The sequence below is a fragment of the Antennarius striatus genome, chromosome 21 (assembly GCF_040054535.1).
Source record: "Antennarius striatus isolate MH-2024 chromosome 21, ASM4005453v1, whole genome shotgun sequence".
Taxonomy (NCBI): domain Eukaryota; kingdom Metazoa; phylum Chordata; class Actinopteri; order Lophiiformes; family Antennariidae; genus Antennarius; species Antennarius striatus.
Window position 1 is genome coordinate 16,395,660 of NC_090796.1, and position 26,049 is coordinate 16,421,708.

At 42.3% G+C, this 26,049-nt stretch overlaps 5 protein-coding genes across 5 annotated transcripts; 2 read left to right on the forward strand and 3 right to left on the reverse strand.

The window, feature by feature from the left end:
• The first annotated feature begins 1,094 nt into the window (after positions 1-1,094).
• gch2 (GTP cyclohydrolase 2) lies at positions 1,095-4,533 on the forward strand. Its single transcript, XM_068305634.1, has 6 exons — positions 1,095-1,474; positions 1,868-1,977; positions 2,153-2,208; positions 2,620-2,651; positions 3,256-3,340; positions 3,907-4,533. Exons 1-6 carry the CDS (start codon positions 1,198-1,200, stop codon positions 4,034-4,036), a joined length of 690 nt encoding a protein of 229 aa, XP_068161735.1. The 5' UTR covers positions 1,095-1,197; the 3' UTR covers positions 4,037-4,533.
• A 1,285-nt stretch (positions 4,534-5,818) lies between these two features.
• Positions 5,819-7,527, reverse strand: cript (cysteine-rich PDZ-binding protein). Its single transcript, XM_068305648.1, has 5 exons — positions 7,418-7,527; positions 7,183-7,248; positions 6,846-6,900; positions 6,605-6,708; positions 5,819-6,053 (listed from the first exon to the last, which is right to left on the reverse strand). Exons 1-5 carry the CDS (start codon positions 7,431-7,433, stop codon positions 5,989-5,991), a joined length of 306 nt encoding a protein of 101 aa, XP_068161749.1. The 5' UTR covers positions 7,434-7,527; the 3' UTR covers positions 5,819-5,988.
• Positions 7,528-7,762: 235 nt separating this feature from the next.
• On the forward strand, positions 7,763-9,676 carry pigf (phosphatidylinositol glycan anchor biosynthesis, class F). Its single transcript, XM_068305782.1, has 5 exons — positions 7,763-8,143; positions 8,482-8,573; positions 8,762-8,878; positions 8,957-9,065; positions 9,185-9,676. The coding sequence occupies exons 1-5, from the start codon at positions 7,916-7,918 to the stop codon at positions 9,296-9,298; spliced, it is 660 nt and encodes a 219-aa protein (XP_068161883.1). The 5' UTR covers positions 7,763-7,915; the 3' UTR covers positions 9,299-9,676.
• Positions 9,677-15,300: 5,624 nt separating this feature from the next.
• On the reverse strand, positions 15,301-17,081 carry cox7a2l (cytochrome c oxidase subunit 7A2 like). The gene is made up of 3 exons (XM_068305627.1): positions 16,942-17,081; positions 16,148-16,276; positions 15,301-15,639 (listed from the first exon to the last, which is right to left on the reverse strand). Exons 1-3 carry the CDS (start codon positions 17,011-17,013, stop codon positions 15,499-15,501), a joined length of 342 nt encoding a protein of 113 aa, XP_068161728.1. The 5' UTR covers positions 17,014-17,081; the 3' UTR covers positions 15,301-15,498.
• Positions 17,082-22,270: 5,189 nt separating this feature from the next.
• On the reverse strand, positions 22,271-25,197 carry kcng3 (potassium voltage-gated channel, subfamily G, member 3). The gene is made up of 2 exons (XM_068305727.1): positions 24,402-25,197; positions 22,271-23,174 (listed from the first exon to the last, which is right to left on the reverse strand). Exons 1-2 carry the CDS (start codon positions 25,025-25,027, stop codon positions 22,529-22,531), a joined length of 1,272 nt encoding a protein of 423 aa, XP_068161828.1. The 5' UTR covers positions 25,028-25,197; the 3' UTR covers positions 22,271-22,528.
• Positions 25,198-26,049: the final 852 nt, after the last annotated feature.

The following is a 26,049-nucleotide window of genomic DNA, read 5'->3' on the forward strand; positions in this document are numbered from 1 at the left end:
TAAAAACGTGGAAATCCAAGATTCTGTTTTGTAATTTTTCACACAAGTAGCAGGTTGGTTGAGAGAAGACAACGAACTATAGGACAATTCCTGCCCCACTTATGGGAGTGTGGCATTGTGACCTCTGACACCAACGACGGGCTTGAACCCCATCTGAACCCGATTCTGGACAAATGATTTGCTGTTTCAGAGAAAAGAGTTAAACATCTAGATTACTGATAATCCAACAGCGAATCATTAATGACAAGAACATGTGGATGTCCATCTTAAGTGAAAGTAAAGAATTTAGTGTGCGTCATAAAACGTCTAACAGGTTAGACAATGGTTATTATATGGTTTTAGAAGCAATGACAGGGTGTCACAAAGAACATAGTATTTTTCCCACAAAATTATTATTATTGCTGTTTTAGTTGTTGCAGCTTGTTCAATGCAGTGTTTCTTTATAAGGCACACCTTCAATGAATGGCCTATTTTAAAGCGGTTATAAAACATATAAGGCACACTGGATCATGTGCACTGTTGGTTTTTTAGAAAATTAAAGGCTTTTAGGTGCTCCTTATAGTGCGGAAAATACTGAAATGTCTGTCAGTTATCAATTAGACTTGCCTTCATCTGATGACAAAACAAGTCCAAGAAATAAGATGAGGATGTTGAAAATTGCATTCTTCATTTTTCAACACACTGAAGCAAAACTTAATCCCATGATGGAGCCTCAATTGCTAACCGCTCAGTGATTTAATCTGGTCTTTTCTTCTTTGTCAGAGACATTGATGCGTAAAAGGGCGCTATAGGGGCATACAAATTCGTCAGAATGCGAAAGAATCCCACTGTCCTCAAACTGAGACGGGTTTTAATGAGCAGTGTTGTACGATCAACACGTGAAGTCACGAGTTTTAATTCGTGACTTTTTTTTTTTTCCTGGTTTCACTGATATCACAACTAATGAATTGAGCGTCAAGTGATGGGATGTAAAAAAAAAAATTTTTTTTTAAAAACTTAAAAAAAAAACAAACTCGTATGCCCCGACAGGGAAGGGGCGGTGTGATGACGTAAGAGCAATCGTAATTGCGCTTCAACCAATGGGAAGCCGGTGCGCTCGAGTTGGTGGATGAAGGGTTTATAAACGCGCTTGAGTTCGTGGATCAGAAATTGGATTCCACTCCAGGTGATTCAAATAAACTCCAGATTCATCTCGACATGAACAGCCACCAAGTCAACGACGCCGTGGATGAATTCCACTCCACCAATGGCTTCAGTGACCTCATCTCCAAGAAGTCCGCCATTCACCGCAAACACGAGACGTCCCGCAAAGAGGAGGAGGACGTGACGCGTCTACCTGCGCTCGAGGCCGCCTACACCTGCATTCTCCGCGAGCTGGGCGAGGACGTGGACCGACAGGGGCTCCTGCGCACGCCTTTACGCGCGGCCAAGGCCATGCAGTTCCTCACCAAGGGTTACCACGAAAACGTTGACGGTGAGTGTGACGTCATGTCCCCCTGAAACCGACCCACGTCCCGAAATAATCCAGAAATAATCCACCAGGAAGTTGTTGGTGCCATTTAAAGTAACAGTTTGTGAGGTGAAATGTTTTGGATTGAAGGATAATTAATGGATCTCACTTCAGCTCATAGTATCAGGTCCCGGGTTCGAATCCCTGCATGCTGGCTGCTCTGGCTTTCTCCCACAGTCAGTAAACATGGACTATCCGTGAGAATGACTCAAAGAAACTAAAAAAAAATTCTGACCTAGAACAAATTATTCACGCATCCACCGTCGATGTCAAAAGATGCAACAACTGTCATTAGAGAGGAATGGATTTTATCAGTAAAAAAACAAAACAAACTGGTTTATTTCTCCGTGCCCACAGACATCATGAATAATGCCATATTTGATGAAGACCATGATGAGATGGTGATTGTGAAGGACATTGACATGTTTTCACTGTGCGAGCATCACCTGGTGCCTTTTTTTGGCAGGGTAAGAAAATAAATGAGCTGAATTTGGTGTGCGCGTGTGTTTGTTTGTGTGTGTGTGTGTGTGTGTGTGTGTGTGTGTGTGTGTACATCTCGTGTACATTTGAACTCATTAATAATAATCTGCATCATATTTACTTACCGCTGCTGTCGCTGCTGGCTGTTGTCTCCGTCTCCAGGTCCATATTGGGTACATTCCCAACAAGAAAGTGCTGGGCCTGAGCAAACTGGCAAGGTAACACACTCCCCCACCACCCTGTCACTATATTACATTATTGTAGGATTGCAGTCAGCCCCCTTCTGCCTCCGCTGCTGGTGTTAGTACAGGGTGGCTGCGTTCTTCTGTTATCTCAGTGCATTGACCTGGAGGCTTAGGTCCGGTCCCCTCATCAAGAGAACCCACAGATAGAAATCTAAACTCCATCCGGTCTCCAGTGAGGAGAAAATCCCTTCGGACCTGTGGGAATAGCCGTTATTATCACAGCCGCAGAAAAAACACACGCAGACCAACGTTCTGCTGCTGAATCCTCCGTGACTGATGGAGGGAGTTCAGGTCTAGGCGTGATGGGATGGATAATTTCGACACAGGAACAGGTCAATCAGTCCAGGTCGTCCCTCTGATTAGCTTGTGTTCTGGTTCCTGCAGGATTGTAGAGATCTTCAGTCGAAGGCTTCAAGGTAAGAGAGCAAAGAGATGATGTGCTGTTTGTTTCCACAAAACTTTCCTGAAATAATTTTATTAGTTTTCTTTTTTTTTTGTTACAAACATGACAGCTTCCCATGTTCTTTTTGTAAATAATTCACACTAACATTCACATAAGGTGTTAAAATAATCAATAATGATAATAAAGGCGCCCCCTTTACAAATCGCTCATTTGGGGCGTACCAAGAAGGAGCTGCCCGCCACTCTCCCTCCCCTTGCATGCCTACAGGCCCCATTTATGTATGTGTGTGCCACAGGGGCCCGTACACACTAATATGTATGTATGCATACGTTTAAATCACTAACTAGAGTGTGCTGTCTTAATTTCCCTTCGGGGATCAAACCAGTATATAATTTTTATTTTTTATAATTTAAATTAAAAACCCTTGAAAGAGCAACAACAACGCATTCTCAGGAGATTTGTGACGGTTTATATGATAATGTCATTGTATATGTGTGTGCTTGAGGCTAAATGTATCAGAATGTGACATTGTCATTTGAATGTGCTCTTTCTGAATAAAAGATAAAAAATAAAAAGAACTTTCCTGAAATTAAATCCCAGAATTTTGTTCCTTTCAGTTCAAGAGCGTCTGACCAAACAGATCGCCAATGGAATAGCTGACACTCTGCAGCCGTTAGGCGTGGCTGTGGTTGTTGAAGCAGTGTAAGTGGACACACACACACACACACACACACACACACACACACACACACACACACACACACACACACACACACACACACACACACTTAAAGCTGCTCGATTACTGTTAAAAAAAGGGAAGCAATCGTGTTTTGTTTATTTCCTTTCTACTAAAATTGTTAAATAGTACCGGGTGGATGGATGGATGGATGGATGGATGGATGGGTGGATGGATGATAGATTCATTTAGAATGAATATGTGCTGTTTGTACAGTCCTGTTAGCAAAACAACCATTTGTGGAACTGTAACTGTTTACTTTTTAATTTTAATCTGAGTCATGGATGAAATTCGATGAAAAAAGTGTTTATTTACATACATTTTTATTTCCTTTTCCATTATGTGACACGTTAACGCTGAGAGCCCTTGAGTATGTCGTAAAAACTAAATTTAAAAGACGCTGCATTTATTGTGTTGTTAAATACTCAACTGTTTGAGATGACTAATGAAAGGACGTTTTTCCTTGACATCTTTTTATTTTTTCTTGTTGTGTGTGTGTGTGTGTGTGTGTGTGTGTGTGTCTTTGCAGACACATGTGTATGGTCATGCGGGGCGTTCAGAAGATCAACAGCCGTACGGTGACGAGCGCCATGCTGGGAGCCTACCTCAGTGACCCTAAAACTCGGGAGGAGTTCCTGACGCTGTCCCAGCGAGCCTAACGGACTTCCTGTCCGACCGCTCCAGACTCCAAACCCGGCCTCCCATGTGACCCGAAGGCAGGAAGTATCACAACCTTCATTAGGTGTGGGGTTCGAGTCACATGTCCAGGCTGGATATCTCAGTCCTGCTGCAGATAGCATTCTAAAATCACTGTGAACATAATTAGAACTTTATGACACACATTCTGGGTGCCTTTCGATGATATTTTAATTTGCACTTCAAAATTGTTTTAAAATCTGAAACTTGGCTTCAGTGTTGACGTAAGATCAGGGAAGATTTTCTTTTCCTATAGAACACTCTTTGATGCCTTTGCAAATTTTCCAGATTATGCCTCTTTGTAATGTATTATATTTTGATGATAGACATATTATACCTGTTATTCGAAAAAGAAGAATAAATAAGGTGCTACATGGATTTTTTTCAATTTCATCTATGACAAATGTATATGATTTAAAGATTCTACACTTAAATAAAAGTAAAATGAGATATAACAACAGTTGTGACTCCAGGTTGTTTCATTCACTTTGGAAAAAGACGGAAACACCATTGAAACGTAATCGAAGCCGACTGTGTGAGCAAGTATGCGTTCTCATGCATGGTAGTGCTTTGAGATTATGCTAAGATGCTAACATTTTACCAGATATTTTACACAAAGGACAATTAAGCCTCACAGGAAGTTGGATACAGACCAAAGTATGGGACAGATTGAGACTTTGGGGTAGATATCTCCTCCTGCAACTGTCAGAGTCTATAAAACTTTCATTGGTAATGAATCCACATGTGTGTCGGATGGTGCGGACAAATTCAACGAGAGAATCAGGAAGGACATATCTGTCTGCTGCACCCCAGAAACAGGTTGTACCAGTCCGTTAGGAGGAAGACAGCTGTTGAAATCAAAGCAGTTGGGAGATACACTTCTTATTGTGTGACTAAAATGATGAACACCACAGTTGTGTTCATGTAACAGGAGTTCTTGTTATGTACCTTTGGTTTTGATGTAGTAACTACCATATGTAACAGGGATAAACTGAAGTCTTCCAGTGAAGCACCTGAACGCATTACAACAAATCACAACACACATTGGACCATCCAGGATTGTTTGTGTTGTAAACAAATTAAATGTATTTTTCTTTATTTTAGATAAACCGATCACAAAACTGGCCTGAACATCACACCAATCAGCCTCCAAAGATCACCTTCTGAATATTACAGTAGAACCTTGAGATACGAGTGTAAGCCGTTCCTTGGTTGACTTCGAAAGTCAAACATTTGCTCATTCAAAATTTGCTCATTCTGTTCCAACCTTATAAAAAAGCTCTAAACCACTCTAAATGATAAAAAAAACCCCACATTTTTTATCAACTAATAAACACGAAGGCTTTGCCTGTGCACATTTAATTACACATTAATTAAATAAACAATGATAAAGTATAAAAAGAAACATAAGTCACAGCATACGCACAGAACGAGAACAAGATCCGGTCTCACGTGGTCAGTTCGTATCTCAAATAGCTCGTATTTTGACGAACTTCTGTGTTTGTACCGGTGTATCATCACTGGTACAAACACCGGTGTCCACACGCAGTTTGAGGCCCGAGGGCCTGAGAGGCCTCACGATATTAAAGGAGCCAGCCTTTAAACAAACTGTGAGGGAGGGCAGAACGTACGTCACAGCAAACACGATAATGTACAAGTAAGTCAATTATTTCAGGGATGCAGGACGAATATGGGCAAGTTGTGTTTAACAAGATAAAACCGACACGATTAAACCCTCAGGTGGGTGCTGTCGTACGCAATGCTTTAATTCAATCAAAAAAGGAACAGTTTATATATTACACACAAAAAAGTACAGGATTTAAAATACAAAACATATCGTGAGATTTTGTGATGAGGAACTGGGGTTGTGTTTGGACATGATTGAGCTCTCTTTTCTCTGATCACAAAAGCGCCGTCACACAGACGTCTGTTTGTAGTTCTTGGTGTCCAGCACTTTCTTTCCACACATCGCACAAATCCCTGCAAAGAGAGGAGCAGTGTCATCAGCACATCTTTGCACATGATCATATGTGCACAACAGCAAACTCTCGTTGTCTTAGGGCATCTATGATTGTAAGGATTAGAGAACAGAATTCTTGACCGGTCAGTGGAAGGAGAGAGGAATGGAGCTACGGAACTAAACCAGTTATTGTATTAATATATTTTATTGTATGTAAAGCGACAACAAGTGGATGATGATCAGAAAGCATGGCTCATTTTGAGAAACTACTCTGCTGGCAAAGGTAAGCTAGGAATAGTTTGTCCTTACACTGAGTTGACATCATCGCTAAACTCTAGCAGTGAAAGTGTTTACGGATTAGATCACACAAGCAGAAATGACCAAGGCGAAGCTACTGTGGTCTTCAAGGATAAGAAAACCATTCTACAGGACAGACTTGAAAGTATAAGACAGAAAGTAGAGGAACTAGAGATAAAGTGATGCAGATTGGGCCGCTGCCAAAACTGACAGAAGTTTTATCCAATAATTTTTAGCCTGAATTTTTAGCCATAATTCAGACTCCCCTTCATACCTTTCTTGTAGGCACAGCCCTGACAGTAGTGAGACCCCGACTGATGGACGGAGCTCTTGCAGATCCTGCAGGTAGCAAACCCTGTCTTGCTGTAGGGGTCAAACCTGAGAGGGAAACACATCACAGACCAAGTCCGTCCGTCAAAAAAAAAAAATCTGTTGTGTGACTTCCTTTGTGATGGTGACATTCCATCACAAACAATTGAATCTGATTTGATATCCAGCTTTAGACAGATAGTCACCTGGCTTTCTTTGAGGTCAGGAGTTTGTTTTCATTCAGCTTGCGTCCACCACCCTCTGTAGGAGAGAATCGAAAAGAAAATAATAAAATATCCTCATCTCACTCATAGAGTATCATCATTCTATTTATGATGTGTATAAAAGCAGGCCACGAATTTAGGACACACACATTGGTAGTAAAAATGACCTTAATTTGCTGATTTAATGCCAGTGACCTACGTTATGATATTAAATTCAAAATGCTAATGTGGTCAAACAAATTAGTTCAACTGCGGCAAAGTAAATACTGACACTGACACAGTCGAAGTGGTCTTATCCGAATCCGTGGCGTTAGTTCACCTGTTGTGTTCCGTGCTCCATCCTTCCAGGTATCAGGTGTGATCACTTTACCGAGTTTCTTCTCACCTGAAAACAAAAACACATACATTATCAAAGAAACAAACAGTACAAAACTACTAGCTAGCTACTGGCTACTAGCACTACCCTAAGTATATAGGCGACTAACGTTAAAATAACCGCAAATAGTTAGATTTAAGATGTATTTTCTAATGTTTTTCAACAATATGACGCTTACATTTTTCACAAACCATCTTTGTTGTGTTTAAATCGGTTATTTTTAGTGGTTCGTCACAAATATTGCTAAGCGAGCTCTTAGCTTGATCGGATACTGCTTGTAAACTTCCGGTCTTCGTCTTTTAGTTATCGCCCCACAACGGGCTGATTGGTCAAAAAAATTATCGTCTAATATCATTGGCTGAAACTACCGTCAGTTTAAATACGTACTGTGAAGCCCACCCACTTACGTCAAAGGTTTGTAAATATACCTACAAAATAAAACTGTTTCCTGTGCGCTCATTTACTTTATCAGGGTGGAGTTAAAAAAATATTTTATTGTGAAGTTAAACCGGAAATTCCTGTCATTTCATGGCGATTGCGGAAGAAGTATTGATAATTTCACCAATGGACTTAATCTGCCATCCATTTGCGCTGTTAAATTAACATTTTGAAGCGTTTAATTATTATTTTGTCATCTTTTTCGAGTTCATATCGTAGATTAAGACAGTATTTGAAAATGTGGGACCGTGAGATCAGGGCCATGGCGTCCACCCACGCCATCATCGCTTCCTCGGTGTTTATGGCCACCGTCCTACCTGCGGTGTTCGTCCCGGGCTTCTCCGTGTACGGCGCTCACCTGTCGTGGATCTACTCGGTGTCCGGGGCGGTCATCGCGGTCAGTGTCGCCGTCTTCTGGCTGCTTGGCATCTCAACGCCCACCAAGAAACACTCACTGGGATACAAGGTCCTGACCTCCAGCGTAACTGTTGTGTTTATGGTAGCAAAAGCGTGCTGCTGTTAGAATAAACGATATTATTGACTTATATCAATGTTCCTTAGAAATATTGGTAAAATATCTGTTATTGTTCCTCTGATGGTTCTTTTTTTTAAATCTTTTTTAAAAAATATTTTTTAATTTTTTTAATTTTATACTCTAATCATCTCCAATGGGAAATGAATAGCACACTCTATCCTTAGTAATACACATGCATATATATATATAGTAGTGTGTACAGGCCCTGAAATCATAATTTCAGGCCTTGAAATCATAATTCTCTTTTCTGTTTTGTTTTTTTTCTACAGCTGTCTAGGTTGTCCCGATCCTGCCTGTACTTCTTCCTCTCCTGCTTGTTCTTCCACACGGTGGTGGTTCTCTATGGAGCTCCACTGATTGAGTAGGTATCTGGTGGCCCTGGTCTCCTGTACTGGTTGGTTCATGATGTCTATCTTGGATCCTGGGATGCTGCTGTCACCGGTTCTGACACCTGCTGCTCACCTTGGCAGATAAAAGACCCCAGAAATGTCATTTATGTGACAAAGACACAAAATCTTTTTAAAATCTTTTTTTTTTTTTTTTTGTCAGCTCTGCCGTGGAGACATTCTCTCTGGCTTTTCTGCTGACATCTCTAACCACCCTGAGGTGTCTCTGCATCCTCGGCCCCAACGTCCAGTCTTGGATCCGAGTGTTCAGTCGACACGGGTGAGCCTAGAATCTCTTTCTGATGCCCCCATCCTTCTGGGTTGTGTTTCACATGCTTTGTTTTGTCTCTGTTTCCAGGGCGATGTCTGTGTGGGACACCTGTCTACAGATTACAGTGGCCTGCACAGTCGTGGGGGCCTGGGTGGGAGCCTTTCCTATACCTCTGGACTGGGACAGGCCCTGGCAGGTCAGATCTCTCATATCTTTTAACTTCAACCACTCTTACATTTCGAGGTTTGACAGGATGCTGCGTTTTCCTGACATGTCTGTGGCTGTGAGGAAACGGTCTCGTCTTGCTTCTCACAGGTCTGGCCCATCTCCTGCAGCTTGGGTGCTATGATTGGTTTCTTGACCGGGCTTGTTGCTGCTCCGGTATGGATTCACTACCATCGCAAGCAGCTCACATACAAGTGCAAGTGATGGACAGACGTGTCTTTGTGTGACTGTATTCCTTGTGAAGTCATTATTTATAGGAATTGTTTGGTTTGTTCGCTTCTTGTTTTTTTTTAAGAACAGACTTACGATACTTGATTTTGTACATTATTTTGGAGGCTGTATATTATCCTGCAGATATTTTTACCTGAATAAATCATTGCTTCTTTTTTTGTGGATTTTGGATTGACAGTTAAGGAATTTATTATTAAAATTTGTTCCAACATCAGTGATGTGTTTGTAAATGATCAGGCCTGTAGGTGGCGCTGTTGGATCACGTCTGAGCAAATCCAGGTTGAAATTAGAAAAGCCTCACAGTCATTTGAGAACTAATACAAAGTCATCAGCGCTGTGGTTGTGTGGCCATTCATTGAAAAAGGGTCATGAGTTTGAAAGCTAAAGAAGTGTATAGTTTCTGCAACGAGTACCTGCCCACACACACACACACACACACACACACACACACACACACACACACACACACACACACACAGTCTTGCACCTGAAGCTGACTCCTGATGAATTTGGTTCCTTTTTAAACAACCATTAATCTCCCTCCGAATCTATTTCAACACCCTTTCTCCCCAGCTCTCATTTTCATTCCACCTTTTTACATCCCCGGGCATCCATATTGATTCACTTCCGTTTCAAAGACATTAATTTTCCTCCTTTCCTGCCACCCACATCCCTAACCTGGTGCACAGTGAGTAACCACAATGAATCTTACAACACCAAAGGTAAATTCTGAAGCAAACTGAGGGATGTTGTTTGCAGGGAGCTTGGAGACTTGTAATGCAACCTGAGTATTTATGTGTCATCTTTGCTGATTGGTGAACAATTTGTGTTTGAACTCTTGGGTGAGGTTGGCAGGAAAAAAGTGGAGGAAAAACAGCTGAAATGAGAAGAGAAGGAATGTTTGTCTTTTTTAAATAAACTAAGGAAGGGAGAGTATTTGTGAAGCTATTTGATCACGTGTCAAACTCAAGGCCCGGGGGCCAAATGTGGCCCGCAAGAGAATAAATGGTCAGTGTCTAAAAATAAATAGATCAAAAGTATGCTTTGACCAAAAACTATATTTCCCACAATGCAGGAACATTAAGTAGTAGTATTTATTTTACATTACATGAAGTTGCGTTTAGTTGCATTTATAAGTTACACCTGCCCCTTTACGCTGAAAATGAGTTTGACACCCCTGTTTTAGAGGAACCTTCACAGATTTACCTCACAGGTGTTTTCTTGCCTCCATCTCTTCCATCACTGACTAAATATTTCTATTACTCTCCTCAGTTCAGATGAAAAGGTGTCATCAAACTGATCTCAAGATGTGTGAATGTGTGTTTTCAAGAGGCCTAAGATCAACTGAGCGTGTGATGGAGGTGGGGGGGGGGCGGCAAGAGGGGGGGGTTTTGAGCATATTCTTTTGTCCCTTGAGGTGTTCTCATAAGTGCTGTTCACGCTCTTTGTTGGCTGAATCGTGGATGGAGTCTCTTTGTTCGTGCTCTCAAAGCCGCTTGTGGTCGTCTCCTCTGCGACAAAAAGCAAAAGGCCATTTGCTCACAAAAGCTACTGCTTCACAAATTGCTCTCCATATCCAATCCCGGGACATTTTATTTATTCATTATTGTTGTCAGGCTGTGCTATTGTCACGAGGCTTTGTGAGGAGAGGTAATTTGTCACACCCCACCACTCCTCTCCCACTAGTATTTCCTGCGAGGCAGTTTTTTTTGTTTTTTTGTTTTTTTTTGCTTTTATGTTTCTGCGTTGTTCATCCAGAAGGGGGAGAAAAAAGCGGGAGTCGTACACGGTGAATACAGATGCGTCCTCATGCTCTGTGTGATTAAAATTAATCCTGCATTAATCAATCAGTGCGTTCCAAGAGCAGCATCGAATCAAAGGAGTAGTGAACAGCATGATTCCTCGGCTCCGGCTCATCTCGGCCCTGCTTCTACATCATCTCGGTTTTACAGCCTGCAAATTAAATGTAAGGCTCAGTTTCACAGTTATTAACTCCTTTTCCAGCTGTAGCAGGAAGCTAGTTCTGATTAACCCCCTGACACCTCCAGCCCAGAGTATAATAAAAAATCTGACAAAAGGTGTGAGTGAAAAAAGTCAAACTACCTGCACAAACCAGCTCAAACCAGCCTGTTGGACACATGGGCTCAGAAATGTGATATGAAACTAATTGATTAGAGGATGTCATCACCAAAAGCTGCTTATTAGCCAAGCTAGTGGAGTCAGGCTGTCTATTTCATCCCTCCTCTGCTGAAATAATTTATTATAAATATATATTTAAAAAAAAATATATATATATATATATATATTTACACATTTTAAATTTATTAAAAATGAAACAATTTATTATAAATCTATCATATAAATCTGGCCACAATGCAGCGCCTGTTTCTTCCTCTTCCTATGTAGCATTTTTAGCTTCTCTCTAACAGCTGGATATTTAACATTTAATTTAACTGCATTTAATTTTAAAGCTGGATTCACGTTACTGTGGCTGTAGATAACAGCTAACACAAAAAGAGAGTTTATTATTATAAGACTGCTGGGTTTAGACAATGATTTAAAACGTTGAGTTTGAATCCAGAAAGAACATTTTAGATGCTAAGACTCATGGAATATTTTGATTCTGATATTTTTAAAAAAAATATGCAATTAGAATAATTTTGAATAATAGCAATTAATTAGTTGTCTAGAGATTCTCTGTTGGTAGTGATTGCATCTGCCATCGCTGACGTCATCCGCAGAAGATATTTTCAATCCGCTCTGATAAATCACACCCATCCTTTTTTTAGCAACCTTCCTCTTTGCTCTCATCTCTCACTCACACCTTACTTACTTCCTCTTCTTCTCTCTTTTGACCCATTTCCTGTCTTCCAGCTCATCCACTGAGTGCCTCATTAACAGTTGGAGTGGTGTGTTACAGTCGTAAACATGTTATTGCTGAGCTCCCTCCGTCTCCTCTGACAGCTCTGAGCAGGACAACAAAAGGATCTGTTGTTACAGAGGGACGCTCATGTGGGTTGTCATGACGCAAGAGGGATGGGGGGGTGAAATCAAGCGGATACTCAAGTATTCTTCAATACAAAGTGGGTATAAGGCTGATTAACAAACCAGCACAAATTGATGTGTGAACAAACTGATTATGCGTCTCTCAGAAAATCTTCAGCGCGAGGATAGAGGGTGAAAAAATTAGAGAAGTGTTTGTAAAGGGAGGGAATGCACGTACGTACATTTATGGTTTTCCTTCATTCAAGGGAATAAACTCATTATAAAGGTCACATAGTGGTTTCCAATCTGAGGCCCTGGACTCCCTGAGCTGTCACTGAATAAATATAATGGTCACTGACACACGAGGCCATCGGGGAGCATCTGTGGACCAAGTTCAATCGCTGGCACGAGGAAACATCTTTCTGATGTTCAGCCGGGTCAGTCCAGGAGGGAAATCGCTCAGATTGGTGGTTCAGCTGAGCAAATCAGCCCAGGCATCATAAAAAGTGAGGGACTGGAGTCCAGAGGACACACAAAGACGTCTCTGCTTGTTTTTCATCCATCATTCCTCCACACAAATACATTCCGAGGCTCGGCCATGTGGAATACAAACCTCTAAATCAGTCAGAACTGTGAGAGGAGAGTGTGTGTGGTGTGGAATTCCAATGAAAATACTGCTTTATCACGGGGGGGGGGGTGTATATTTACAGCCTTTGATCTCCTGGTTTCCACTCCAGCAGCAGGATGAGGAGACGACGGCGCTGGTCTGGTGGTCGCCAGGAGACAGCTGAGGCAGAAACAGCACGCCGGAAAGGAAAAGGACTTTTTGATTGCGAGCAATTAGATGACGCATACAGGGTAAGTGTCGATCAAGCTCCACATCATAGATGATTGGCTGGAACCTTCTTGGTTTGAATGGGTCTTGAGTTGTCCACCCTCCGGTTCTAAGAAAAGACCTTGTGGAGTGACGTTCTGAAGTTTTAATTCACCAAACTGTTATTAAATGCTAAATTCCTTCACCACTCGTGGCCCCCTTAAAAAGGCCTTGCCCCCAGTCTTCCAATGCAGGTTTCACTACAGAACATCCCAAAGTACAAACTGCTTTAAATTAATGGAGCTTAAAACCAAACAAGGTGAGCAAACACTGGATTCAAACGCTTCGCGGAGCCTGAACTATTATTTCATGCAGGCTAGAAAAGTTGTGTTCAAGTAAAGACCAGACAATTAAGTCCCTGAGGCTCGTCTCCAAGGCAACAATCAATTACAGCCACTGGAAACACAGGTACACCTCGATTGAGGTTTGTGGTAGAAGAAGCTCATGGTTGAGCTCAGTCTATTAAATCAGCAGTTTTCATCATTTAAGGCAAGCAACATGTTTTTCTTATTATTTATTTGCCACATATGATAAATTCTGGTCTGTAAAGAAGCCTTTTAATAACACACAATCCATCTGCAGTGTTTTACACTTTTTTTTTAATGCATGCATAATTAGACAATAAAACTGATACTGACTCTGTTTATGTGACACCCATAATGAATATTTTGTACAAACACACTCCAGCTTTGAATAATTACATCTCCAGAAGTCAAATTAATCATTTCTGCTATTAGTAATTATTCATCATAGGGTATTCCTCAGGGCGTCAGGTATTGATTTTGTGATGAAGGGACTTTTCTACAGTACAATTGGAAAAATATCTCAGAAGTTGAAAAGAAAAGAAGAAATAAGAAGTTTCATTCTGTTTCCTGTGTCCTTTATGTGCAGCTGCAGTCTTTAGCTTGGTTGAATGAAGCAAACTTGAATAAAACAAACTTTACATCCCAATATCTCAACCGATTTTCATTGGTCCTCAGCAGAATCTCTTCCTGCTGCTTTAATGGGCCTGACCACACCTCATCCTACCAGCAACACGCCTATGGGCGCACAGATGGGTGGACATTTGCTACTTGCACAGCGTGGGCGTAAAAATGACAACTGCGTCAGTGGGAGACTTGCATTGACACATGCCCTTCATTGTATGTCGACTTTGGGCTGCATGTATGATAAAGAAAGAGAAAAAACAGCATATCCACGGGAGGAAAGATGCAGATGATGATCATCTTCAGCGCTTCGGCAGCTCGATGTGACGCTGCCAACATTTGGGCCTCAACCTCCCTCCAAAGTCAGCGTGAAGCATCTGACATCACACCAGGGCCCACACAGATAATACTGTATGAGACAGTACTTCAGCCAAGTGAGCAGCAGCTATGTTCCAGACAGGGTGTCTCCATTATGCTTGCTCTTTCACACAAACATGCTTACCGCCACACTACTACAAGCCTGGATGCTTTGAGAGCACGAACAAACGTCTACGCTCCTTTTGGTATTTGTGGCTACTGAGACAGATGACGCCGCTCTCCGCCCCATCGATAGTTTCATGCATGATGCCGTTGCATCTGTCACTCGATTGGCAAAGAACCACGTTTTCACAGTAGGAACCTTCCCAAGAGACCGGGAACATTTGGAGGAACTCAGTGCACGTCCAATTCAGACAGCATGGGCTCGATTTAGTAATGAGGACATGAGTTTACGACCTGAAAACCAGGCCTGGTACAGAGGGTGGGGGCCAGGCCCACCCAGCTAAATAGGTATCGACTCCACTTTGACATGTAGTCGCAAAGCTGGGAAACAAAAGTGAGAACAAGAAATGCTGGTTTGTGTGCATTTGCCTGTTTAACTTGGGTTAGCATGTCGACTTCCATAAAACCCTCCATTAGAATTTACAGTTCAATTCTAGAACATACCATTTGTAAAAAACCCCAGGGCAAATGCTTTGTGTGTACGAACTTGGTCACAAGACTTTTAACCTTCAACAGAAACAGAAGGGTTTGTGCACTTAGAAAACAAAATCCTTCAAAAGCTGCTAAATTCTATTCAGAAAGGATCCTTTCAATCTATAGCTCTAAGTCAATATAACAGATAAACAACTGAAGACAAACAAAAAAACTAGTAATTCATCTTTTACCTTTTATTTCCCCTTAAAATTTATTAAATTACACATCTTTTTGACAAAACAGACATCATGTTACAAGTGGTGCGACATTCTAACAGTGAATGATTCTCATGTGAGAGTCCAAAGAGGTGGCGTGGGGAGGGCAGACTGAGACGGACACAGGTGGGTGGACGTTATACAAACACTTTGTGTTGGTCACCGATTGCTGGGCTGGGAGGCCATGTAAAGAGCCACCAGACAGTAGACAACACCTCCTACTGTGAGGGCCATGGTGGTGCGGTACAGCAGCCTGTCGGGAACGCCACGTTTCAGATGGATGGGGACCCCGTCTGACTTCTGAGAGATCAGGAAGTAGGGAAAAAAGAATTGAGAAGAGCATTGAGAATTGAGGCAGAGTGTCTAAAACTAAATTTTATGATCAATTTTCTCCAAAAACTTTTCAGGCTGATACCAAGTGTCCTAAAATTTATTTGAGTTAAAATGTTCCCAAAAAACACAGCTTAGAAAGGCCAGTTTCTACGCAGAAAGAAATATCATTATTTTAATTTCAGACTCAGATAAACGTTTGACCCATCAGAGGTCTCATTAGGAAAACTGTTCTCAAATCAATAAAAGCTGATTCACTGTGAAAACCTTTCTGAATAAAGTCCTTTTAAAAGAGTATGTCAATATCACAACAATAAAAACGCTCCACACAACCTATTATTTGACTTTAAATAGCTTGTAGGTGTGCCGCATGCAAAAAAGACATGAAAAGCAACAGGAGAAGTGTGGCTGAAGTTTGTCACACGGGTTTCCTGTAAATAGGTCAACTGTCAAAGCGGTTTCCGACACCACTTCATACCTGGAACAACCTCTGCAATTCTGGAACTCTGTTGGACTCCATGTATCCCGTCGTGGCCTCCGACAACACTTTGGTGGGGGTTCCAAAGATCATGGATGGAGCCTCTCCTGGCACGCTCGGCCTCAACCCCTGAAAAACAAACAACCGGTTGTTGTAACGCAAGAATCAAAACCACTGATAGCTTTTACAATTTATCTCTTCATTCCAAAAAAATCCATCTCAACATGAGCGATCACAAGAACCTGCTCAAACATGGGGGCAAGTAACAGCTCGAGTTATTTACCTCTTTACCCCAGAGAGAGACGACAGCTTGATAATAGAATCATGATGTAAAGCTGGGACACATCTGGCAGATTTTATATGGGTGGGTCAGAATAAAGGTTAGGTAAAGGTTGCGCGATAAGGCAGTGATGGGAAAAAACGGTAATTACATTTACAGAGAAAGGTCAGCGCGTCCTTATGGGCTATCAGCCTGTTAAATGACTTCACTTCATCTAAGGGGTGACTTCAGACGATGCAACTGGGTAATTAACTACCAATTTAAATGGATGTTGTTATTTTATCCCTACACGTACAGTGAAAACACGTCGCGGAACTGAGCAACGACTGTGAATTGAGCTACAATTGAAATAAAAACGACGCTTTGAGCTGCGTTTAGACGCTAAAACGCGACATAACCCCCCCCCCCCCGGGCAGCCTCCGGACACACATGGGGATGGCCCGTGGTTCAACGGCCGTACGAAGGTCACCGCCGGCGGCTACCAAGTCGACTCCCCGCCGCCTCCTCGTCTCACCTGGGGGGTGTAGGCGGCCGACAGACCGGATCCCGTCAGCTTCTGCGTGAAACCGCTGAACCTGTAGTACATTTTACTGCTGAAGGACGCGGACACTCTTCTTACACACCGAGAGCTCCCGGTTGAAGGTCTTCACGGTGTGACCGTCGAGGGGAAGTGACGTAACAGCGAGCTGGCTCGCGTCGCGCCTGTTCAAAATTCCAGCTGACTGCCGGAGGCCTTCACGTGAAAATGTTCAGTATTGGAATTCGTATCTGAAAATATTGGTTATTTAAAAACAAACAAACAAACAAATAAAGAAATAAATAAAAAAATTAAGAAATAAATAAAACACATGTAATGAGGAAACTATGTCACGTGACACAGGACTCTGGATCCTCCTCATTTTATCATGAAGTTATGGTTTATCTACATCTCAAGACACTGCAGGAAACAATTTGATGAAGTGTCACAAACACTATGAAGATGTGCATCCCACAATTTTAGTCACATTCGAACTCAGGCTATTTTCCTAACATTACTCTTGTGTTGGTAAAAATTTAAAGTCTGTCCTCATCAACACAAATGGGCTTCTTTCCAGTAGCGAGGGCATCTGTGTCCTTGGACACAAATTTATAGAGTCATTATCTCTAGAAGGTTTGTTGTTATGGAAGAAATTGCCTACATTAAGACCATAAAATGGACAAAGATGTAATATTCATGATAGAACAAATAGTTAACAATGGGTAAAGTTCATGTCTGTTACATTATTTATTGATGCGAGACTCGAGTACCTTTTTAGGATCTAATTATAATTGCTCTAATTAATTTATCGCCGAAAAATGTTTCCTAAATTACATGCAGTAAAGGTATCAGTCATTTTTTTAGCACAAAGTGTGTTGGCTGGTTTTACCCTCAGGCTGAATTCAGCCTCAAAATCATCCATCAGTTAGAAAGTTAGTGATTTAAGAAAATACTTCCATCCTGATTGGACATGAAACCTCTGATGAATTCATACATTCATACTTGTCGAAAAAAAAGGATGTTTAACTTCTTAAACACATCTTCCCGACACATAGATGTGTCTTATTTTCAGCCTGCATAAATTAACAACCTTTAAAGGTCAAACCATGTCCTGCATTCCTACATTATATTATATCAGTATGTTAGCAGCTTTCATTTGTCCCTCTCTTAACAGCTATGAAACTAACATACATGTGCTCCCATGCTTTACCAGACAACGTATGTACCATCCTCATTTGTGAATGTAGAAGGTCCTTGGTATAAATAGCACTAGTGTTATTTGAAAAGCCATAATGTTCTGCTCACTGCTTTTGTCCTTTCTGTAATGAACTAATATCTACAGAATGGATTTCCTTGAGCCCAGGAGATAAATCCCAGCGACTCGTTAATCCTCTGACATTTCTGTCAGTGATGCCGTGAGGATGATGTTTTCTGCTTTTCAGAGAAATCTCTCATCCTGGCCCCAATCAGCACAAATAGAACATGTAAAGTGGACATTCTTCAAAATATTGATCTCCCACTAGCGGGGAATGATTTGAGTGTCTCAGCGGTGTCTGAGGGTCAGAGGCCGAAGAAAAAATCTGCTGTTAGTGGCTGGGCACTAGTGCACCAATGCAGAGACAGTTACAACATACAGTATATTTATGATGCATAAAACACATACATGTTTGATTATTTACACAAGACAAGTCATTCGGTTGCATGTAGGGTAGCTTTTATGAGATTGCATCACAGTTCTCAGGCCCAGTGTGTGTTGTTCACTTAAAGGTCACCCTGGGGGGGCCGTTAACACATTTTGTCAACTGGAGTACACCCCAGGGGATATATCATACTGTTTTCTCTACTACAGAGGTACGTTTGTGCTTTATTTTTTGGTTTGAGTGCTTGAACTGACACAGCGTGACCAGACAGATGCTTCCATGCAGGCAGTTTGTTTCGAATGAATGCCATCCATCCTTTGTCCATATATAAGTGCTCGTTCTGCCCAGGGTCATGGTCGCTGACATTGGACAAGAGCATAATACCCTCGCCTATGGCTGCACCATTCTGTTCACGCATAGAAGAGGCTCATGCTCATAAAAGGCCTACGGGGAATTCAGTCAGCAGTTTGACATCTATTTTACGCTTTTGGGCTGTGGGAAGATGCAGGGGGGAACGATCACGCACGCGGAGAACATGCAAACACACAAATACAGGTTTCAGAATAATGTGTCAGACAGGGCATCAACAAAACACCAAATACAGAAAAATGTGCAAAATTAGTTATAAAAATGCCATTATGAAAATGTTGGAGTCACTGTGTACAGTCAGGGGGTAAGTAACTGCTAATTTAAACTGTTGAATTAATGGCAATAGACATGAAAATAAGTTCCTCTGTTTAAATAGAATTAATGCAACTTTAAATGCAAATTATATGTTAATTCAATCATTATGAATGAGGTTAAGAGGAACGTCTACTCAAACACAATGCATTTACACTCATGAAGTATTTATATACTGTATATATTCAATAATAATACATTCCTGTAAAAACAATCGCGCTAAAAGTTAATTTATTCATAGCGACTAAAGGTGTTTTATAAAATGTGACTGTTAAAAAGACTAATTACATATTACTAATAATATGAAATCATTTAATTGACTTTAAAAAGGCCAGGGAAGCTGTTCTGAGAAACATTTTACTGAAGTTTATCTTTTAATTAATCTCCCTGCTGCATTTCTAATGGGTATATTTACAATCTGACAGCTGATCTGGCCTTGGAAGGCCAATCTGTCAGAGTTTATTGTTCGTGTGCATCATGTATTAATGTCTGGAGCCCTTAGTGAAGAGCAGCAGTTTGTAATTCCCCCTTCCAGCAGCACCTCATGAACTCGGCTGCGCTCCAGTGTGAATCTGATCAGTGCCCTTGCCAGCGGGATTGGGTGTTCCTCACAGTGAACATTATGTTCCACTGCCAGGACCCTTGGAGGTGTTAAGTCTGTTATCACATTAGAATTATCAAACCCTTCCTCCCATAAATTGCTCCTTCCACTTAGCACCTCTCTGGGTCACACATGAGGCATCAATCATTCATCCGCTCGTTCTCTGTAACCCCTTACCCAGGTGACCGTGGGCGTGAGATGGGGTCACCTTGGACAAATCACCATGTCATCACATTGGCCAGATAGAAAGAGACACCAATCACACCTATATGGGGTCAATGTGGAGTCACCAATTCACCCACACAGGCGGGGGGTGAAATCAAAGTTCATTTTCAACATTTAAATAGAGTGAAAAACTGTGAAATTCACCACATTTAAAGACAGCCTGTAGTTTTATTATGAAAGCTCATACATTGAGTACATTTATTACAATAATCTATCATGAAAAAAAAAGTTTTGATTGATGGTTTTCAATCAGGTCTGGGTAAAATTCATGGGGCTATTAACTATAAAGAATGGGCTGGAAATATAGCGCGCCGTAGGGAAGGGAATAAAATAAGAACTATCCTTCATCCAACGTGACTCTAAAGCTACTTTAAAAGCACATCGATGACGAAACAAGGATATTATACGTTATGTACAAACTCACACGAAGCAGCAAAAAAAAAGAAAAAGAAAAAGAAAAGATGAACGACTGTAAATGGATGATGGAGAAAACGGGTGGCGGAGGCTCGTTAATTGTTTCTTTAAAACATAAGATCAGGATGTATGCGTCTATATGCGGGTGAGGACGGTTTGATGGCAACAGGAGGAAGAGGAGATGAGATGCAGGAAAAGACTGTTGTGTGGGAGAGGTGTTTGTTTGGATCATGTGTCTCTTCAATAAATCATATCGTCTTGGCAAAGCCTGGGTAGGGTTAACATGTCTCAATCATGGATGCCAGAACCATCATCTGTGACAGCCTCTGCTGTGCTTTTTTTTATTTATTTTTTTTAAATTTGCGTGCGTGTGTGTGTTTTTTTTTTATTATTTACATTTGGGGTTTTTTTAATAATAGTATTTCAACCGTTCCCTTGACGTTAATTTCCCTTTGGTCCCCTCACAAAAACGCTCATTAGGAGGAGCGCGCACGACGCGTTACGCACACAAATCAGGCGCCGTCATGATTGACATGAGAGAGAGCGGGGTTGCCTTGGAGACGCACAAATACAAAATGCCTTACATTCAAATGGGAAAGCAGCGCGCACACACACACGCACACGCACACACACACACACCCCGTCTCGACATTCTTTGTGCTCCAGATTCCACTGTCTCCATCATTTCTGTGTAATCTTTCACCCTCGATTTCACACTCCATCTTTCCTGCCACATCTGACGTCCTTTTATTTGTCTGCGACCTTGTGGTTCCTCCCTGACCCGTCTTCATATTTCATTATACTTGGCTTAAACCTCCCCATCCATAGCTAAGACCAGCCCCCACTTTTTTTCACACCTTTTCTATTTTTCACAGGTTTAGCAGAATGCATCTAGGTCACACACTGATCTTGTGTAACTTGGACCATCTGGGAGCAAAAGCTTGGACAAAGTGAAAGATGATGGTAATACACACACACACACACACACACACACACACACACACACACACACACACACACACACACACATATACACAGGGCACCTTACACAGATTACAAAAAAAGCAACCTTGGTGTAACCATGGGAATACAGTGTAAACACCAGCCTCTGTCAAAACTGGATTGATTGCGCGCGTGTGTGTTTAATAAATAATGATTTGTGGATTTCTTTTCTTCTGTCCAAAGGGGAGCACGCGTTTGAATACAAGCCTGAACAAGAGAAGGCCAAACAAAATCAGGTGCGGCTCTCAGACAGGAAGCAGGGCGGGACCCGAGGTGGATCGTTACCAGACGATGTGGTCAGCAGGTCCTCTGGTTCTCCTCCTCCTCTATACGTCTGCAGCGTTGGCTTTCTTTGTTAGTCTGATTTTCCGGATTGCACAAAAACTACAAGTGCAGAATAGAATTGTCTCATTATGGGAATGGATCTAGGTTGGATTCAGGTTTCCTTAGTAGCTGAAGAAGTTTTCAACGTCTCCTTTGTGCACAAACCTGTAGCGAGGTTTCTATTTAGAGATGCTTTTTCATTTCTGAGACAGTTCAAGAAGGCCTTTTTAAACATTTTTCTCACTCACACAGACTTGAGGGATTACCTTGATACTATTTAGGGCAGATAAAATAATCCCATTTTGGAGCAGGTTTTAGATAAAGGGACGAATCCATGAATATCTTTACATCACAATATATGGCTTATCTCAACATTTTCATCAATTAGATATAAATAAATCCATCTTTTTTAAAAATCACTTACTTTAATTGAACCAATTTGGATGCTGAATGTGTCTTACATGGAATTTGGATTTTTTTTTTTTAAAGGTTTCTTGAATGAATTGTGTGTTCTACAGAGGAGGCATGACCCAGAGAGGCCAAATAAACCCAAAAAGAAACATTTGCAGCTCAGACCGGAAACAGAGCAATACACAAAGTTCATTATCATTACAAAAATGTGATCAGCAGGTCCTCTGGTGTCTTGAGTTTGTGTCTGGTGTGGGTAGTTCGTCTGGGTTTTGGTATAATCGCGTTCTCATTGCAGCACCTCTGACGACAGGCTGCGGGCGTATCTGGCAGACCGGAGCTTGAGTTCATGGTAACACTGAACAAAACTGTGGTAAATGAATGTGATGGGCAGCGCTAAGAGAACAATACCGCTCACCACACACATCCCCCCCAGCACCCGTCCCCCGATTGTCACGGGATACACATCCCCGTACCCCACCGTCGTCATGGAAATGATGACCCACCAGGCGGCCGCCGGGATGCTGGCATAATCCGGGTTTTGCATCCCCAAATCCAGGCCGTGCTCAAGCAGCTGGGCCAGCGCGCTGTATATCGCCATGGCAACGCAGACGAAAACCATCAGCATGACCATTTCCCGGTAGCAGCGCGTGAGCGTCAGCCCCAGCGTCTGCAAGCCCAGGAAGTGTCTCGCCAGCTTCATGAGCCAGAACACCCGCAGCATCCTCAGCACCCGCAGTATCACCCCGGCAACCCCAAGCCCGGCTCCTGGAATCCCGGCGCGGGCCAGCGCTATCGTGACATAGTAAGGGGTGATGGCGATCACATCGATGATGTTCAGCGGCCGGCGGAGGAAGTCCCACTTGTTTCTGGCCACAAGAAAGCGAACGATGCACTCCGCTGTGAACCAGCCGATGCACACGGCCTCCACAATCCTGGGGAGAAAGGGAGAAAAATGAGTGGGACAGAGTGTAAACAGGAAATGGCAGGAGAGCTTCAGAGATATGGATGATATAAGATGCTGTTTGACAATCAGTGAATGTGAGGAAGAAGGAAGCAAATCACAGGATGGTAGACATGATGGGAAATATGAAAGGCATCTGACGCAAACCAGGGTGGAGACATGTAAACAGTACGGCACAGAACACTAGAAAATTGCCTGGAAACTGCACAGAGGGAGGGATTTCCAACCCCTCCAAGAGAGTGTGTGACACAAGCAAGCACACATTTACCACATTGATTAGCACAGCATAGGCAAGCAAACTGAATTAGAGTGACGTTGCGTTTGAATTTGATGAAGCAAATACCAAAGAGCCTAAAGGATAACTACATCAGCACAATTAGCCCAAACCAAATTACAGACCGGCTGAATTGTATCATCAACTGGAATGGAACTAAATTGGAATCCTTTTGACCCTGAGAATAAAATACGCTTGATTACCTAACTGCTGCAACTGATCCAGAACCGTGAACACAACCTAACCTTATATAGAGAAAGGCTTAGAGGCTCTCCAGGAGAGGAAAAAATTATGTGGAAGGAGGTGTGTTTGTCTTCTATCTGCCCTAAAACCCAGAGTCCAAAATATCTACGGCTGACACAGATAGAGAGGGATTCCTGTAAGTGGTTTCATCCCTTTTTTTTATTTGCTTACACTATAAAATATGAGCCACCAGTGTATACACACACACCCACACACACCCCAGGCTCATTATACCTGCTGTCACATTATGAATCTACCATTATCTGGCATGTTTGTCCTCCTTGTAAACTAACCAGGTCAATAAAGATGTTCAAATGAATAATGAGGAGGAGGAAGAGACCTGAGAGGACGACCTGGCAAATATGGCTTTCTGAGTTATAATTAAATCCAAGCTTTTTGCAGATAATATGGATTAGTTATTGATTGGTTTCATCTGGATCTTGTCAGATGTGTGTGTGTGTGTGTGTGTGCGTGTGTGTGGGGGGGGGTCCTTAATGTTTAATTCATGGCTTGGAACTTGTCTCCAAGAGTGTGTTTGAGAGCAGAAACACACACTGATCACATGACACTAAGTCACAAGAGACTTTCATGCATCAAATTATAGATTTGCAGGGATCCACTTGCGTATTTTCAGAAAAAATCCTCAAAAGCGTCCTCTTTTTTCGGAACTTGTGGACCCACCTGTGCTCCTCCACGGCATTCCTCTTGGCTGTATCCCAATCCGGTAGTGTGCTGGCACAAAGCATGATCATAGAAAGAATCACGAACATCACGGACACGGATGCCAAAAGCTGCGCAAAGAGGGAAGAGTTGGGTTCCTCAAACGCCTGGCGGATCTTCTCCAACCATTTAGCGCGACCGGTGAGCGCAATCCGTGGCACCGGTTCTCCAGTGTTCTGGGGCTCATCCCCGGAAAGTCTAACGTCTTCATCGGACAGGCTGTCCAGTCCAATCTCGGACATCCTGTCGTCCAGGCGTTTCTGGCAGCAGGAGTCCAAGTGTGCGCTCTCCAGACCCCAGTAGAGCATCTCCGTGTAGAAGGACAGCTCACACACTCCAGGGACAAAGCGCAGTTTCCCAGAGCGCACGTAGAGCATGATGAACACGAAAGCCTGTGCGTGGCGGTCGAAGAAAAACTCATTCAGGTCCCGGTCGTAGTCGTCGCACAGTTCAAGAACCTCTTTCTCCGTTGCGCAGGCATGCAGGCGGCTGACGCGCCGGAGAGGGAAATCCCTGATCACCTCACGGGTGAAGGCGTAACGGGTTCCCCCCACGTTGAGCACGCAGATACTCTTCCCGAACTTCATGTTGTCAACCTGTAACCCAACTAAAACTCCTCTTCAATGTCCGTTCCTTCTTCCATAACAGGAGTTTTGGGCACTTTTTTGGGGGGCCACGATGTCTCCCCTCCTGTCCCCGGGGCTCGGCTGCTTCTGAGTGGAGGTGGCCCTGCGCCTCAGCTCCGTGACTAATGGAAACTCTGTCCCTCACTCCTCTTCTTCTCTCCAGCCTGTGCTGGAGACTCTCCACCCCAGCCAAACGGAGCCAATCCCATCAATGATGTCACATGCGCGCCCATGGACACATGCACAGAAAAAAAAAATCATGGTTCCCACATGCATACACACGTCCATCTCCAAAGTAAATACTTTCCACCTGTATATGTTGTCTCAGAGGCTATCTTGGGGTTTTTTATCTTCCTTCCAACACAAAGATGCTCTTGTAAAATCAATGGAATATTATTACTAAAGGATTTGAGTGAGATTACGTTACATTTTAAATATAACACTTTTCTCACCTAGAGAAAACCTTGTCTGTAATTTAATATCAGTTGTTTATCTATATTTAGAGTGGGCTTGGTGATAATTATCAACACTTGACTGAATTTTACCACAAGTCTGGAGTCTAGAAGGACAGTTTTAGAGAAACGCTCCATTGTTTTTATCCAAAAAATCCCAAATGGCCAGTCTCTCGTTGAATTATAAAATTCATCTGTATAAAAAAGGCACTGATGATGTGTTGAAAATGGTTTTGACAGGAATGCACCGGCTGGGGCATCATGACCAGGACTGCACCAGCGGTATGTTGGAGGCGCCTCTACCCATGTGTGACAGGAACATCCTCCATAGATCCAGGAGCGGCTCCACTCAGCTCAGACCCAGGAGTGAGTCGCTATCTCACGGGAAGACGTCTGGAGGATGGGCCTGATGTGTGATCGATCCTGTAATCAATTCTGATGAAGACAGACTAATGACTGTTTTAAATGCTACTTCTAAAAAAAAAACCTGTAAGATGTTATTTCTTTATTATGTATTTGTTCTTGATCAAA

What these genes read in the sequence shown, in the direction of transcription:
- pigf (XM_068305782.1), top strand. Translation starts at nt 7,916, where the DNA reads ATGTGGGACCGTGAGATCAGGGCCATGGCGTCCACCCACGCCATCATC. An exon ending in AACACTCACTGGGATACAAG is followed by an intron (nt 8,144 to 8,481) that starts GTCCTGACCTCC and finishes TTTTTTCTACAG; the next exon opens with CTGTCTAGGTTGTCCCGATC. An exon ending in ACTGGGACAGGCCCTGGCAG is followed by an intron (nt 9,066 to 9,184) that starts GTCAGATCTCTC and finishes TGCTTCTCACAG; the next exon opens with GTCTGGCCCATCTCCTGCAG.
- cript (XM_068305648.1), bottom strand. An exon ending in TGGAGCACGGAACACAACAG is followed by an intron (nt 6,901 to 7,182) that starts GTGAACTAACGC and finishes TCTCTCCTACAG; the next exon opens with AGGGTGGTGGACGCAAGCTG. An exon ending in GGGCTGTGCCTACAAGAAAG is followed by an intron (nt 6,054 to 6,604) that starts GTATGAAGGGGA and finishes CTCTCTTTGCAG; the next exon opens with GGATTTGTGCGATGTGTGGA.
- cox7a2l (XM_068305627.1), bottom strand. Translation starts at nt 17,013, where the DNA reads ATGTACTACAGGTTCAGCGGTTTCACGCAGAAGCTGACGGGATCCGGT. An exon ending in CGGCCGCCTACACCCCCCAG is followed by an intron (nt 16,277 to 16,941) that starts GTGAGACGAGGA and finishes TTTGTTTTTCAG; the next exon opens with GGGTTGAGGCCGAGCGTGCC. An exon ending in AATTGCAGAGGTTGTTCCAG is followed by an intron (nt 15,640 to 16,147) that starts GTATGAAGTGGT and finishes CTGATCTCTCAG; the next exon opens with AAGTCAGACGGGGTCCCCAT.
- kcng3 (XM_068305727.1), bottom strand. Translation starts at nt 25,027, where the DNA reads ATGAAGTTCGGGAAGAGTATCTGCGTGCTCAACGTGGGGGGAACCCGT. An exon ending in AATGCCGTGGAGGAGCACAG is followed by an intron (nt 23,175 to 24,401) that starts GTGGGTCCACAA and finishes CTTTCTCCCCAG; the next exon opens with GATTGTGGAGGCCGTGTGCA.
- gch2 (XM_068305634.1), top strand. Translation starts at nt 1,198, where the DNA reads ATGAACAGCCACCAAGTCAACGACGCCGTGGATGAATTCCACTCCACC. An exon ending in GGCCTGAGCAAACTGGCAAG is followed by an intron (nt 2,209 to 2,619) that starts GTAACACACTCC and finishes TGGTTCCTGCAG; the next exon opens with GATTGTAGAGATCTTCAGTC. An exon ending in CTTCAGTCGAAGGCTTCAAG is followed by an intron (nt 2,652 to 3,255) that starts GTAAGAGAGCAA and finishes TGTTCCTTTCAG; the next exon opens with TTCAAGAGCGTCTGACCAAA.